General features: G+C 38.2%; 1 protein-coding gene across 19 annotated transcripts in view; it reads right to left on the bottom strand.

Moving 5' to 3' along the window:
• The window catches only part of Alh (coiled coil domain containing protein Alhambra), a 101,155-nt gene that overhangs the window by 12,313 nt on the left and 74,543 nt on the right, over positions 1–14,299 (bottom strand). For 18 of the 19 annotated variants that reach the window (XM_073979748.1, XM_073979800.1, XM_073979726.1 and 15 more), the window contains 3 exons: positions 11,081–13,793; positions 4,271–4,475; positions 4,037–4,195 (listed from right to left, as the gene is read on the bottom strand). In XM_073979748.1, the coding sequence (XP_073835849.1) occupies positions 4,037–4,195; positions 4,271–4,475; positions 11,081–13,793 (3,077 nt within the window). Of the gene's footprint in view, positions 1–3,554; positions 3,958–4,036; positions 4,196–4,270; positions 4,476–11,080; positions 13,794–14,299 lie in introns of those variants that run through there. The other variant, XM_073979846.1, reaches the window with a different exon arrangement.

Consider the following 14,299-nt stretch of genomic DNA (forward strand, 5'->3'; position numbering starts at 1 on the left):
GAGCTTCTTAAGACCCTTTCCTGAGGAAAGGGTGCTTCTTAAGACCCTTTCCCGAGGAAGGGGTGCTCCTTAAGACCCTTTCCCGAGGAAAGGGTGCTTCTTAAGACACTTTCCCGAGGAAAGGGTGCTTCTAAAGACCATTTCGCGAGGAAAGGTTGCTTCCTTATATCCTTTCCCGAGGAAAGGGCGCTTCCTAATATCCTTTCCCAAGGAAAGGGTGCTTCCTAATACCCTTTCCCGAGGAAAGGGTGCTTGTTAAGACCCTTTCCTGAAGAAAGGGTGCTTCTTAAGACCCTTTCCCGAGGAAGGGGTGCTCCTTAAGACCCTTTCCCGAGGAAAGGGTGCTTCTTAAGACACTTTCCCGAGGAAAGGGTGCTTCTTAAGACACTTTCCCGAGGAAAGGGTGCTTGTTAAGACCCTTTCCTGAGGAAAGGGTGCTTCTTAAGACCCTTTCCCGAGGAAAGGGTGCTTCTTAAGACCCTTTCCCGAGGAAAGGGTGCTTCTTAAGACCCTTTCCCGAGGAAAGGGTGCTTGTTAAGACCCTTTCCCGAGGAAAGGGTGCTTCTTAAGACCCTTTCCCGAGGAAGGGGTGCTCCTTAAGACCCTTTCCCGAGGAAAGGGTGCTTCTTAAGACACTTTCCCGAGGAAAGGGTGCTTCTTAAGACACTTTCCCGAGGAAAGGGTGCTTCTTAAGACCCTTTCCCGAGGAAAGGGTGCTTCTTAAGACCCTTTACCGAGGAAATGGTGCTTTTTAAGACACTTTCCCGAGGAAAGGGTGCTTCTTAAGACCCTTTCCCGAGGAAAGATAGCTTTTTAAAACCCTTTACCGAGAAATTGTTGTTCTAAAGACCCTTTCCCGAGGAAAGGGTACTTCTAAAGGCCCTTTCCGGAAGAAGGGATGCTTCTAAAGATTCTTATCCCAAGAAATGGTGCTTCTACAGACCCTTCCAGGGGAACGGGTGCTTCTAAAGACCCTTTCCCGAAGAAAGGGTGCTTGTTAAGACCCTTTCCTGAAAAAAATGTGCTTGTTAAGACCCTTTCCTGAAGAAATGCTGCTACCGAGGAAATGGTGCTTCTAAAGACCCTTATCCCAAGAAATGGTGCTTCTACGGACAACTTCCCGGGGAAAGGGTGCTTCTGTAATCCTCCTTTCCTGAAAAAAGGGTGCTTGTTAAGACCCTTTCCTGAAGAAATGGTGCTACCGAGGAAATGGTGCTTCTAAAGACCCTTATCCCAAGAAATGGTGCTTCTACAGACAACTTCCCGGGAAAGGGTGCTTCTGTAATCCTCACCGTAAAGAGTGCTTCTTAAGACCCTTTCCTGAGGAAGGGGTGCTTCTTAAGACCTTTTCCTGAGAAAAGGGTGCTTTGTAAGACCCTTTCCTGAGGAAAGGGTGCTTCGTAAGACCCTTTCCTGAGGAAAGGGTGCTTCGTAAGACCCTTTCCTGAGGAAAGGGTGCTTCTTAAGACCATTTCCTGAGGAAAGGGTAGTCCTTAAGACCCTTTCCTGAGGAAAGGGTACTCCTTAAGACCATTTCCTGAGGAAAGGGTGCTCCTTAAGACCCTTTCCTGAGGAAAGGGCGCTCCTTAAGACCCTTTCCTGAGGAAAGGGTGCTCCTTAAGACCATTTCCTGAGGAAAGGGTGCTCTTTAAGACCCTTTCCTGAGGAAATGGTGCTCCTTAAGACCCTTTCCTGAGGAAATGGTGCTCCTTAAGACCCTTTCCTGGGGAAAGGGTGCTCCTTAAGACCCTTTCCTGAGGAAAGGGTGCTTCGTAAGACCCTTTCCTGAGGAAAGGGTGCTTCTTAAGACCATTTCCTGAGGAAAGGGTGCTCTTTAAGACCCTTTCCTGAGGAAATGGTGCTCCTTAAGACCCCTTCCTGAGGAAATGGTGGTCCTTAAGACCCTTTCCTGGGGAAAGGGTGCTCCTTAAGACCCTTTCCTGAGGAAAGGGTGCTCCTTAAGACCATTTCCTGAGGAAAGGGTGCTCCTTAAGACCCTTTCCTGAGGAAAGGGTGCTCCTTAAGACCCTTTCCTGAGGAAAGGGTGCTCCTTAAGACCCTTTCCTTAGGAAAATTTGCTCCTAAGACCCTTTCCTAAGGAAAAGGTGCTCCTTAAGACTCTCTCCCTGGGGAATGAGATTTCTTTTTTTAAGTAAATTTCTATCTCTCTGACAACCCAGGAAACTCTAATCAAAATTGAGGTTATGGAGAAGAAAATTATAACAGATATGTCTGAATATTTCTTGTATAAACTGTACCACAATCTGAACATTTGTTGATATTTTGCTTCGCCAATGTTTCCTAGCCTCCGAAAACTCTAGCTAAATAATATTTTAAGAGTGAGGTGAGGATGAAGATAAGCTAAAATAGGGCTGGAATTCTAGAGTCAAAATACAAATTTTTTTCTACCCACATTCCGTAATGAATATAAGAATATCCAAGATAAACATAAAACAATTCAAATTGCTTTCCGAGATATGAACATAAATGGATAAAACATTCCAACCTTTCCAATAACAAAGTTAAATAAATTAATGCTTGATTTTGCCATTGTATTGTGAGAATAAAAACATATTGTGAATATTTTGAATATTTACAACAAAGAACACCTTTAACCAAAAAAATATGTAAATGCAGCAATGTGTGTGATAGAAAGAGGAGGAGGAGCCAAATAAGAAAGTAGTGCGAGAAACCATAATTCCAAAACAATGCATATATGAATGAGAAAAGGGGGGCCAAGTGAAGAAAGAAATAACAAAAGTTTTTAAAATGTATTTTTTGTTTCAAATAATTGTTTATTTATTGACATAAAATAGTTGTTGGTTGGTTTCCATTTTAACTAAAATAGTTTTTTTTTATTTATTTTTAAAACAAATAAAAGTTGTTGTTTTTTTTCTATTTTTTTTTTTTTTGTAGGAAAATTATAAAGAAAGTAAGCTAAATTTATATATAAAAAACTTAAGTAAAATATTAATTTTAGGTTATGTTTTTCTTTTTTCATACATGGGGTAAAGAAAATCAGAGGAAAAAACATTGATTTTGTTTTATAAAAATATATAATAATAATTAATAACAAAATTAATAATTAATGCCAAGTGACAAGTTGTTTGTTTCTTTTTGCAAATTTTACAAAAAAAAAGTAGAAAGGATGGTGAATGAAGAAAATGTTGAATGACAGACAATGTGACAGCAGCGTGAAAATTTTGCAAACAATTTAATTTTTACACTTAAAATATAATTTTGTTTTAAATAATTATATGTGTAATTAATTGTAGAATTTTATATGATGTAAAAAATATGTATTTACAAATTATATAATATTTTTAATATTTTCAATTTAATTTGATTTAAATCTTACACATTTGGGATAATAATAATTATAAATGAAGAAAAAGAGACAGAGAGAGCGAAAAAGTGAATTGTTTAAATGATGAGTTTGGGTGGATGGTGGTATGTATTTTATAGGGGGGTTGCAGAAGAAATAATTAATCTTTTTGATTTTAAGTATAATTAGAATTTTTAAATAATACTTAAAAATTAAAATATACCTAGTATTGGATAGATTTAAAATTTAGTTTATTTATAATTATAGTATTTGTACGTTATGAACAACATTCAACTGAATTTGTGGGAAGGAAAGAAGGATAGTTTTAACTGGTTCTTATCGCTCCAAATCAGGCCTTAGTATTCCACACTTAACCGTAAGCATAGCAGTTTATACCAATAGCTATTCAAATTTAGAAGGTGGGGTAGAGAAAGAGTGTGTCTGGGGTGGAGGGGAATTATATGAAAAGATTTCATTTCCATATCCATTACCATGCCCTGCTCCTCTATAGCATGCACTTTTTTGATATCCAAAAATAATTTTGGCCTGTGATAGTATTCAATTTGTTGGATTGTGATTGGGTGGTGGTGGTGGGATGTTGGATTGGTGGTGGTGTTTTGCTTGATTGTTGCCTGATTGTTGGTGATTTTCGTTGATTGCATATGAGTGCTCCAACAAAATCATTCATCACTCCTGTTAACCTCTACTTACCTTGACTCGGTGTCGTATTTGTGGTGGCATTTAAGGGTATTGCTAAACGGGCATTAACAGCCAATAGATGGTCTCGTCGTGCAATTAGACTGGATACATGTTCCTCGAGGCGCACATTTTCCGTTTGCAATTGATGTAAACAGGACAATAATGAGGCAACTACGACGTAGAAGAAGAGGAACAATTTATTAGAATTTTGTCTGTAAAGTATATTTTTGTTTTTGTAAAACTTACTGTCAAAATGCTGAGCTTGTTCCATTAAAAATTGTGATCCTTGTTCCCATTGCCTTTCCAAAAGTTGTTCCAAACTTTGTGGTATGGCCAAACTGCCATTGGCTCCACTACCAAACATCGAGGCCAAAGGACTTGGTCCAGCACTAACAGAAGAGGATGTTGTGGGTGCAGCAGGTGGTGCTATACTTGAAGTTGAGGTATTGCGCTATAAAAAGGAAGGGAAGAGAGAATAATGACAGTTAAGATTGTGAAATTCAAAATTTATTATCTGATTGTAAGTCATTTTGGGTACTTTTTTAACAAGACATTGTTAAGATACATATTTGCATTGAAAAGAGGTTTTATTATCCGATTCGGATCAAAATTATCAAATTAAAAGGCGACAATCTCGGGAATTAAGTCGGTATGTAACCAAAGTTGGACTTTCGTAACATAACCTTGAACATGTTTTATCCAAGTCTATTTGTTCTCTAAAAACCTACCTACGTCTCTATAAGTGTGGTTTTATAGGGAATTCACGAGAAAGATACTGACTCTCTGAATGTTTAACACTCCTACAACCCGATTATTGCAGCAAACATTAATCGAAAGTGAGGTTATGGAAAAAATCAAACCGGATGAATGAGATTTCTTTTTGTTTCTTGCAATACATATTTCGATTAGATACAACATATTTTAAGAGTTATCCTGGCTCTCCAAGAACCCAACAAAAGTGAGGTTATGGAGGTAATAAGGTAAAATCGAGTTGAAAAATTTTGTAGAAACTATACAAAAACCTGAAAACATGTCGCTATATTGCTTGACTGGAATGTTTCTGACTCGGTGATAACCTTTTAAGAAAGTTTCTGACCCTCTTACAACCAAGAACCAGCAGAAAATTCGAACAAAGAGTGGGGGTTTGGAGGAAATAATGTAAAGTTCGGTATGAATGCGGCCTATTTTTAGCTACAACATATTTCAAGATTACTTCCGGTTCTCTGATAAATCTAACAAACTCTTATCAAATGTGAGCTTATGGTGAAGATAAGGTCAGACATCGGGCTGAATATTTTTTGTGGAAAATATACCAAAACCTGAGAATATGTTGATATTTTGCTCCATGAGAAAGTTTCCGACTCTATAGCAATCTTTCAAGATCGTTTCAGACAAATATTAGCAAACTCTTATTATTAACCAGTAAGGAAAGGATCAAAGTCGGGCGGTGCCGACTATATGATACCCTACACCACAGTGAATATGTATAAAATATAAATCGGAGCTATATCCAGATCTTCACGGATTTCGATATAATTTGGTACACTTATTTCTAGACCGAATTCAGTCACACATTCCAAATATCATTGAAATCGGACTTATATATCGTGTTTGGAGCAGAAAATACACGAAATCGGCCGAAAATATATATGGGAGCTATATCCAAATCTGAACCGGTTTCGATATAATTTGGCACATTTATTTTTAGACCGAATTCAGTCACACAAACCAAATTTCATCAAATTAGGTCGTATATAGCGTGTTTGGTGCAGCAAATACGTCAAATCGGCCGAAAATATATATGGGAGCTATATCCCAATCTGAACCGATTTCGTTGTAATTTGGCACATATATTTTTAAACCGAATTCAGTCACACAATCCAAATTTCATCAAATTCGGTCGTATATAGCGTTTTTGGTGCAGCAAATACGTGAAATCGGGCAAAAATATATATGGGAGCTATATCCAAATCTGAACCGATTTCGATATAATTTGGCACATTTATTTTTAGACCGATTTCAGTCACACAAACCAAATTTCATCAAATTCGGTCGTATATAACGTGTTTGGTGCAGCAAATACGCGAAATCGGCCGAAAATATATATGGGAGCTATATCCAAATCTGAACCGATTTCGATATAATTTGGCTCATTAATTTCTAGACTGAATTCAACATTCCAAATTTCATCAAAATTGGACATATATAGCGTGTGTGGTACAGGACATACGTGAAATCGGCCGAAAATATATATGGGAGCTATATCCAAATCCGGACCGATTTCAATATAATTTTGCACACTTATTTGTAGACAAAATTCAGTCACACATTCAAAATTTCATCAAAATTGGACGTATATAGCGTGTTTGGTGCAGCAAATACGTGAAATCGGCCGAAAATATATGGGAGCTATATCAAAATCTGAACCGATTTTCACTAAAAGCAATGAGCGTTCTTCCTATGGCTAAAAAAATGTTGTCCCCAATTTTCAGCTGAATCAGACAAAAAATTCGACCTGTACGTTGCGAACAAAAATACATGGACAGACGGACGGACACGCATAAATCGACTCAGAAAGTGATTATATGTCTATCCCCAAAAGGAACTGTGGGTCTATTTCGTTTCTTTTTGTATGTTACATACAAATGCACAAAGACATAATACCCCTTACCACAGTGTGGTGTAGGGTATAAAAATTGAGGTTAAGGAGAAGATAAAGTCAAATCGAGCTAAATTAATGTAGAAACCATACCAAATTCTGAAAATGTCTTGTTAGGAAAGTGGAAATGCTGTATTGAAATATGGTTTTCATGAAAAACAAAACTCTTTATTAATTCAAACGAATTCATGAAATAGCTACAATTAATTTATCAGTTTAGTTTTTCAAAAGTTTACATCCAAAATTGCAATGTAATCACCACCGCTGCAACGCAAAAGATTACTTCCTCCGTTCTCCGCAACTGATATTCTTTCATCTTACAAAAGGTTTTTTCAATTATCTTCCCATCACCAGTTCAGATTTCAACATGGACTCCAACCAAATGCACTCCTTTAAGTATTTTTATTTCGTAAATTACTTTTATTTTATAATTTTGTTATTTTATAACAACATTTTGGTAATTATACTCTTTTGTTTAGTGACGGAAATATGTAGGATCTACAACCCGGCTTGCTTTAGGGATCTCTAAGAACAAAATGTAACGAACGGGGAGGAGAGACTTTTTATAGAAAATACCATTTATGCTTAATTAATATATTTTTAATTGTTTCTTTCCAAAAGTAGTTTCTTCTTTATTTTCAGATTCTTGTTCCTTTTCGTTTCGGACTTTTTTTTCAAATTCCAAGAAGCGAGATTTGATTGAGTTCATTCTATGTCAGATTTAGAACAGACAAGGGAACTTTTAAAATAGCAATGTGTGCAGTCCGATTCTATTTTTAGCTCGATGGTTGGGACTTCATATAATACCAATTGTTTAGAAGTTTTAGTTGTTTGATATGCAGGAAATGTAAGACAACATCACGACGACAGTTCTAACAACTTTGGTCTGTTCCAGAAACTGCAAGAATCTACTTATTTTTACTACGATAACAATTTTTCCTTTATGTTATTGGAAAAAATAGTAAAAATTAGTAGATTTTTGCAGTACTGGAACATACCAAAATGAAAATAAACAGGTATGTAAATAAAAACACAAACATCATCTCTATTGGATCGATGGAATGGGTACAAATGCTGATAAAAAGATCGGATCTTTCACGACTTCCTTTGCATTGGTTCAAATCCTAATGAAAAGATCGGATCTTTCACGACTTCCTTTGAACCAATGCAAAAGATGACATGAAATCACGTCATCGCAAAGAACCCCTTCCGTCAAATTTTGCTGGGATGTTAATATTTTGCTTCGCGAGAACGCTTTTGACCCTGCAACAACTTAACTGAATATTCTCTCAAAAGTGAGGTTATGGAGAAGATAAGGTGAAGTCGGTATGAAGATGTTTGCAGAAAGTGTGGCAACGAGAAAGTTTCAAACACTCTCACAATCCTTTTGGATTATTTCTGAACCTCTGATGATACAGTTGCAGCAAAATCTTATTACAAAATTTTAGGTTATGTAAAAAATAGGTTTAAATTGGGTTGAATATTTATGAAGAAAGGAAAACAAAAATTAAAAATAGCTTTACAATATATTCGCGAGGAAGTTTACGATCCTCCGACAAATTAGCTGGAAAAATTTGTTAAACAAAAACAAGAGAGGTTAAGTCTAACCCCAGCTCTCAGAGTAATGGGGGTATATAGACTTTGATACGATCAAATATGTTCCTCATCAAAATAATGATATTGGACCCCAATTATGTTTGGTCGAAATCCATTTCAGTCGAATCGGAGTCAATTAACCATGTCCCCGTCTTGGTTCAAAATTTGATTAGGTTCGAATATGGACTAGATCGGTCCCCACCTACGGAGGTCTCCACCTCTCACACAAAATTGACAAACTTCAAAATTCTTCGTAAAAGTACGGTTTAAGAACATGTCTCGGATCGATTTGATTTTTTCAGCTAATTTTGTTTTCGCAGCCCTATTATGACGGTCCAATTTTTGTCGGGGACAAGTCCTGAGACAATGGCAAAAAAAAAACAAGTAAAAAAGTGTCAGTCGGCTTTGCCGACAGATATATACCCTCAGCCAATGTGAAGCGAAACTTTCAACTCCGGACAGATCGAATGTATTTAAGGTCTCTTCAGAATTTTGTGGCCCTTTCAGAACTTGCCGACAAAAATGTGGATTAGGAATTAACTGCACTAAGATACAAATGTTGAACTTTTCTAGGGCAGGTACCCTTAGGGAGGACCGATATGGGCCATTTTAGAAGTTAAACTAAATTTTGATAAAATATTAGGAGATCCAAAGTTTGGACCAAATTGGTTGCCCCATTCAAGTGATATCGTCCTAGCATTTTAGTGACATTTTTTAAATATTGGGGAGAAGTACCGAAAGTTGTGGACCGGCATTGCCCATGAAACTAAGTTTGGATATAATATGACGAAGACCAAATGTTGGGCCAAATCGGTTAAACAGTTCGAGAGTTATCGCGCTCTCCGACCGCCACATATGGTGACATAGGGGGTTTTTAAATCTTTCGGGATGTTTTCTCAAGAAATATGGACTTGCCCCTGAAAAAACTTTTACAGCCGTAATGGAGGTAGCGAATGCGAATCGCTTCAACAAAAATCAAAGTGATTCGAGAGCAGGTCTTAAAGTGAACTTATCCGAAATTTTGTGTGAGTGGTACCAGAAGAAGTAGACAAATATAGTTCATATTCGAACCTGATCTATATCTGGTAGATATTTTAGGATGTGCAATGTATGGATTACATCGTCGCTCCCTTCAAAAGTTATCGTGCGCAAAATTTGTCCGAACATTTTTCAAGTTTGGCGGGGGAGGTACCTGAAGGAGTGGACCAATATAGCCCATCTTCCAATATAAACTATGTTTTGATAAAATATTACGAAGGCCAAATTTTGAACCGAATCGACAGATCCGTTCGAGAGTTATCTTGCGCTCCAACCACCTTACACGGTGTCATAGTGGTTTTTTTTTGCAACTTTCAGGCTATTTTCTCAGGAAGTATGGACTTGCCCCTAATGAAACTTGTACCGTCGTATGGAGGGCAGTGAATACAAGTTGCTAAAACAAAAATCACAGTGATTCGAGAGATGGCCCTAAACTGAACTTTTTCGAAATTTTGTGTGGGAGGTACCCGAAGGAGTGGGCCAATTGAGTCTATATTGAAACATTATCTAAGTCTAGTCCTCATTTTACGATGGGCAAAGTATGGACCAAATCGGTTACTCCTTCCAAGAGTTATCATGCGCACAAATTTTCCGAACATTTTCGAACTTTTGTGGGGGAGGTACCGGTAGGAGTGGACCGATATAGCCCATCTTCGAACTTAAACTAAGTTTGGGCAATATATTACGAACCGAACCGAATCGGTTCATCCGTTCGAGAGTTATCGTGCGCACCAGCCAGCCGGACAGACAGACGGACATTGCACAATCGACTCCAAATTGTCTGAAACACATTTCGTCCAAACATACTTGGGGTCTAAAACCATTATTTCTATGAGGCACATTTTGCCCGTATGAAAGTGTATATACCCTCGTTAGCAAAAATGCTGAGGGTATAAAAACAGCGAAATATTTTAAAATGTTCCTTCTTATCTAAAAATTACTTATAATATACACCAAAGACTCCTAGTTACTCCTTTTTTCCCCTATGCTTCAGAATTCAAAAGAAACACATTGGACACACAGGTCTTCAAGAACTTATGACTGACCCGTAACAGATTACTTTCCAATGCTTATCCTTGGCGATCTTAAGAAACATTTAAAGTTTCCTTTTTTTGTGATATTTTTCTCGATATCGCTATATCTTTATATAAGCTTTCATTTGGAATGAGGTTAAAAGTCCAGCGATTTCCATCATTAATAACCTAGGAGTGTTATAAAGGATCACAATAGCTTCAAGTGCTGAAACTCGCCCTTTGTTATTCATTTATCCTCAAAACAGGTTGCATATGTTTCTTTTGTATAAGTTTCCTCGATATAGCAATATCTTTTATATTACTTTTTCCCTTTGAATGATATTGAAAGTCCACAAGGGGCTCTAGAGGAGTAACATTATGCCTGGTAGCTATCAATTTTTTAGACCTAACCCAAACTAATCAACGATTTTCAGCACTAAAATTTAAGTTGATTTCTATTTTCACAATTGAGGTTAATTTACACACTTTAATGTTTTCTCTCTCTCTACTTAGTTCCTCTCAAAGGACTCTAACAGGTCCAAAAAGGTCCACAATATCTCCAAGTACTGCTATTCCCCCTCCCTTTGTCATTGTTTTATCTTAAAATCAAAGTCACATTTCTATCCAATTGCCTGCCTTACAAAGTGTTGCATGAACACATCAAACAAAAATCACAGCATACTTTTAGGGATACAGAAATAAATAACCTTACAAATAAAAGAAAAAAACAAAGTAATAAGTAGTACTTACCAATTTTCCTGGGAATGGTACACCAACAAATTGTGGCATTACAGCTTCGGGACCAGTATAGGCATTATGATCCTGGATCTCCATACTAAGTTGATCGGAAAGTTTTTGGGCCATGCCACTGTTGGGATTTAATTGATTACCCAACATATGGGGTGCGGTGGTAACAGTAACTGAGGGGGGCTGTATAGATGAAGATGATGCGGTTGTTGCGGCGGCAGCAGCTGCTGCAGCAGATGTTGTTGGCTGTTGTTGTTGTGTGGCTGGTGCCGGTGGTGCTGGTAAACCATTTTGAAATACTTTAATGTCTTTGAGATCATTTGGTATGTTGGTGGTGGGTGTGGAACTACTGCTAGTTGTGGATGTCGTCGTTGTCGTGGTATTAGCCTCTTTTGCTCGGCGACCACGTTTACGTGTTGTTGCTGCGGTCGCGGTACTACCAGCTTCAGAACCAGGTGAACTGGGTGGTGAATCTTTAACCGTGGTCATTGTTGTGTCAATCGAGGGTGGTAATAGACCAGTAGAGCCAGCACCCGCCACTGATTGGGGTTCATAGGAGAATTTTAGACCTCCTCCTCCTCCCATATTCATGGAGGATGATGAACATGAGCTGGTGGTACTGGCATTGCTGACATTAAATGACGAAGAGGAGAAGACACCACTATCAGGAGTTCTGTTGTTGGCGTTCGATGATGTTGAAGATGTTGCAGAGTTTGATGTAGTAGTGTTGTTGTTGGAGATTGTGGTGGTGGTTGGTGATTTGATTTTTTGGGAATTGTTAAATTTATTATTATTGTTGTTGTTATTTGAATTTGTTGTTGTTGTGATTGTTGGATTGGTGGCAGTAGTAGCAGTCACATTTGATGTTGTTGTAGATGATGATGATGTTGTCATATTGGCATTGTTGTTGTTAGTATTTGGGGAAATTGGGGTTGTGGTGGTTTTGGTTGTTGGATTGGTGTTGTTATGGTTGTTGTTGGTGGTGTTGTTGACATTGTTGGAAGATAAAAGAGAATTTGAAGAAGAAGAATTTGTGGTTAATGGCAAAATTTCAATAACATCATTATCAGAATTTTTCAAATTTGTTGTTTTGTTGTTGTTGTTATTAGCAGCAGCATGGACAACATGTTGTTGCTGCTGATTTAGTTTATGCACAGCTTTGTTATTGCTGTTGTTATTATTAGTAGCAGCAGTTGCTGTGGTGTTAGCTGATGAATTGCCTAAATTGGAACCAGAGTTGTTAGTAGTCGTGGAAGAGGAGGAGGTGGTGGTGGTTAAGGAGGAAGTGTTAGAAGATGAAGAAGAAGCTGAGTTAACATTTGAACTAGAATTTGAAGCATTTGCAAAGGCATTGGCATTTTGTTGATTTGCAGTGGTGGTGGAAAGAGCAGAAGTGGAGGAGGTTGAGGATGGGGAATTGCTGTTATGCAACTTGTGGTTGGGGGGTATTTTGGAAGAGCCGGAGGACGTTGTGGAGTTACGCTCAGGCGAGACATGTTGTTGCTGTGTCGAAAAACCACCACGTGGAGGTGGTGGTGATTGTTGTCTCTGTGAATGTTGTTGTTGCTGTTGTGTTTTGTGCTGACGCTGTTGTTGTTGCTCCTGTTGCTGTTGCAAATGTGACTGATGGGCCCTTAACATTTTCTTGTTGAGAGGTTTTGTTGTGGGCCCTGCACCACCTCCTCCACCACCAACAGCAGCGTTATTGGTCTGCTGATCAGCTAAATTACTACTGTTATTGTTTTTATTGTTATTATTATTGCTACTACTACTGCTACTAGTTGTTGTTGCTGTTGTTGTATTGTTGTTGGTACTGCTAGAAATACTGCTACTTATAAGAGGACTACTACTTGGCCCCATGTTGGAGGCGGCGGCATTGTTAGAAGAATTACTACTATTGTTTTTAGAAGAAGAAGATGAAGAGCCAGAAGAACTATAATTGGTGTTGTTGTGATCACCACCAACACTTTGGTTGCTGTTGTTGTTGCTATTTTTATTGCTATTACTGCCCGGGTTATTGTTGCTGTTTTTCGTTAGATTGGTTGCAGTTGTTGGTTGTTGTTGAATGTTCGTCGTATTGTTGGAACTCATGGGTGGTAATGGTGATGACCTAGTGGTGGCACCTCCTCCACCACCACTATTAGGTGAAGAATTTCCATTACGCATGGAAGCTGTAGATGAAGAAGCCGCTGCCGATGATGATGATGTTGAGGAGGGTGAATTACTGTGCTGTTGCTCGCCACCCTGTTGCAGCATGACAATGGGCGATGGAGAAGGTGTAACCGAGGGCGTTGAGGTTGGCGTTGGCGTACGTGTTGATGGTGTTGGTGTACTACTTGGCGGTGGCAATGATAATGGTGAGGGTGCTGTTGGTGGTGGTGTGGGTGTTGTAAGATCAGCTTGATAATGCGGCTGTGATAATGGTGAACCCGAAGTAGACGTCTTATCGGTTGCCATTGATGATGACGCAGAAGAGGAGTTGGATGTTTTGGCCAATTTTTCCTGCGGTGGTTGGCTCTCATTATTATTGTTTGACGACGAAGAGGTGGAGGAGGCAAAACCCGATTTGGCAGAAGCTGCCCTCTTTTTGGCTGAACGAGAATTCGTTTTTTGTGAGGAGTTATGCTGCTGCTGTTGTTGTTGCTGCTGCTGATGATGATGGTGATGTTGTTGCTGTTGTTGTGCTTGCAACATACTACTTTCACCTGAGCGTGATCTACATGTTTCGAGTAATTTCGTTTACGAAATAAAACGAACGAGCGGACGAACGAACGAACATACAAACACAACAAATTCCAATCGTATTTTTGCATTTTTAAAAGTGTTTTGTTTTATGATAATGCAAATTATTAATCAAAAATCAAAGTGGAAAGAAGAAGAAGAGAATATCGAAAAAATTGATATTTATTTTCATTTTGCAATTTGAAAATGTTTCTTTGAGGTTATGATTGTTTTTTGTTAAATATTGATTTGGGGGGTGTATGTGTGATGGGTTGGTTGGGTTGGGTGGGTGGATATTGTTCGAGCATTATACAGATATGGGCATATTCATATAAAATTATATATGTATGTGTGTGTATGAGGGGATAGCGGATTTGGGGGAATGTTAAGTTTAGACATTTTGTGTCTGTCTTTGCTTAAGCCACGTGTATTTTCCAATTTAAATAAGAAAATCCAAAACAAATTCAACAAATTTTGAAATCAGAATTTCCTCAAAATGAA

The sequence above is a fragment of the Musca autumnalis genome, unplaced genomic scaffold, assembly GCF_047663935.1.
Source record: "Musca autumnalis isolate F117 unplaced genomic scaffold, ASM4766393v1 scaffold_1, whole genome shotgun sequence".
In the NCBI taxonomy this organism is placed as follows: Eukaryota; Metazoa; Arthropoda; class Insecta; order Diptera; family Muscidae; genus Musca; species Musca autumnalis.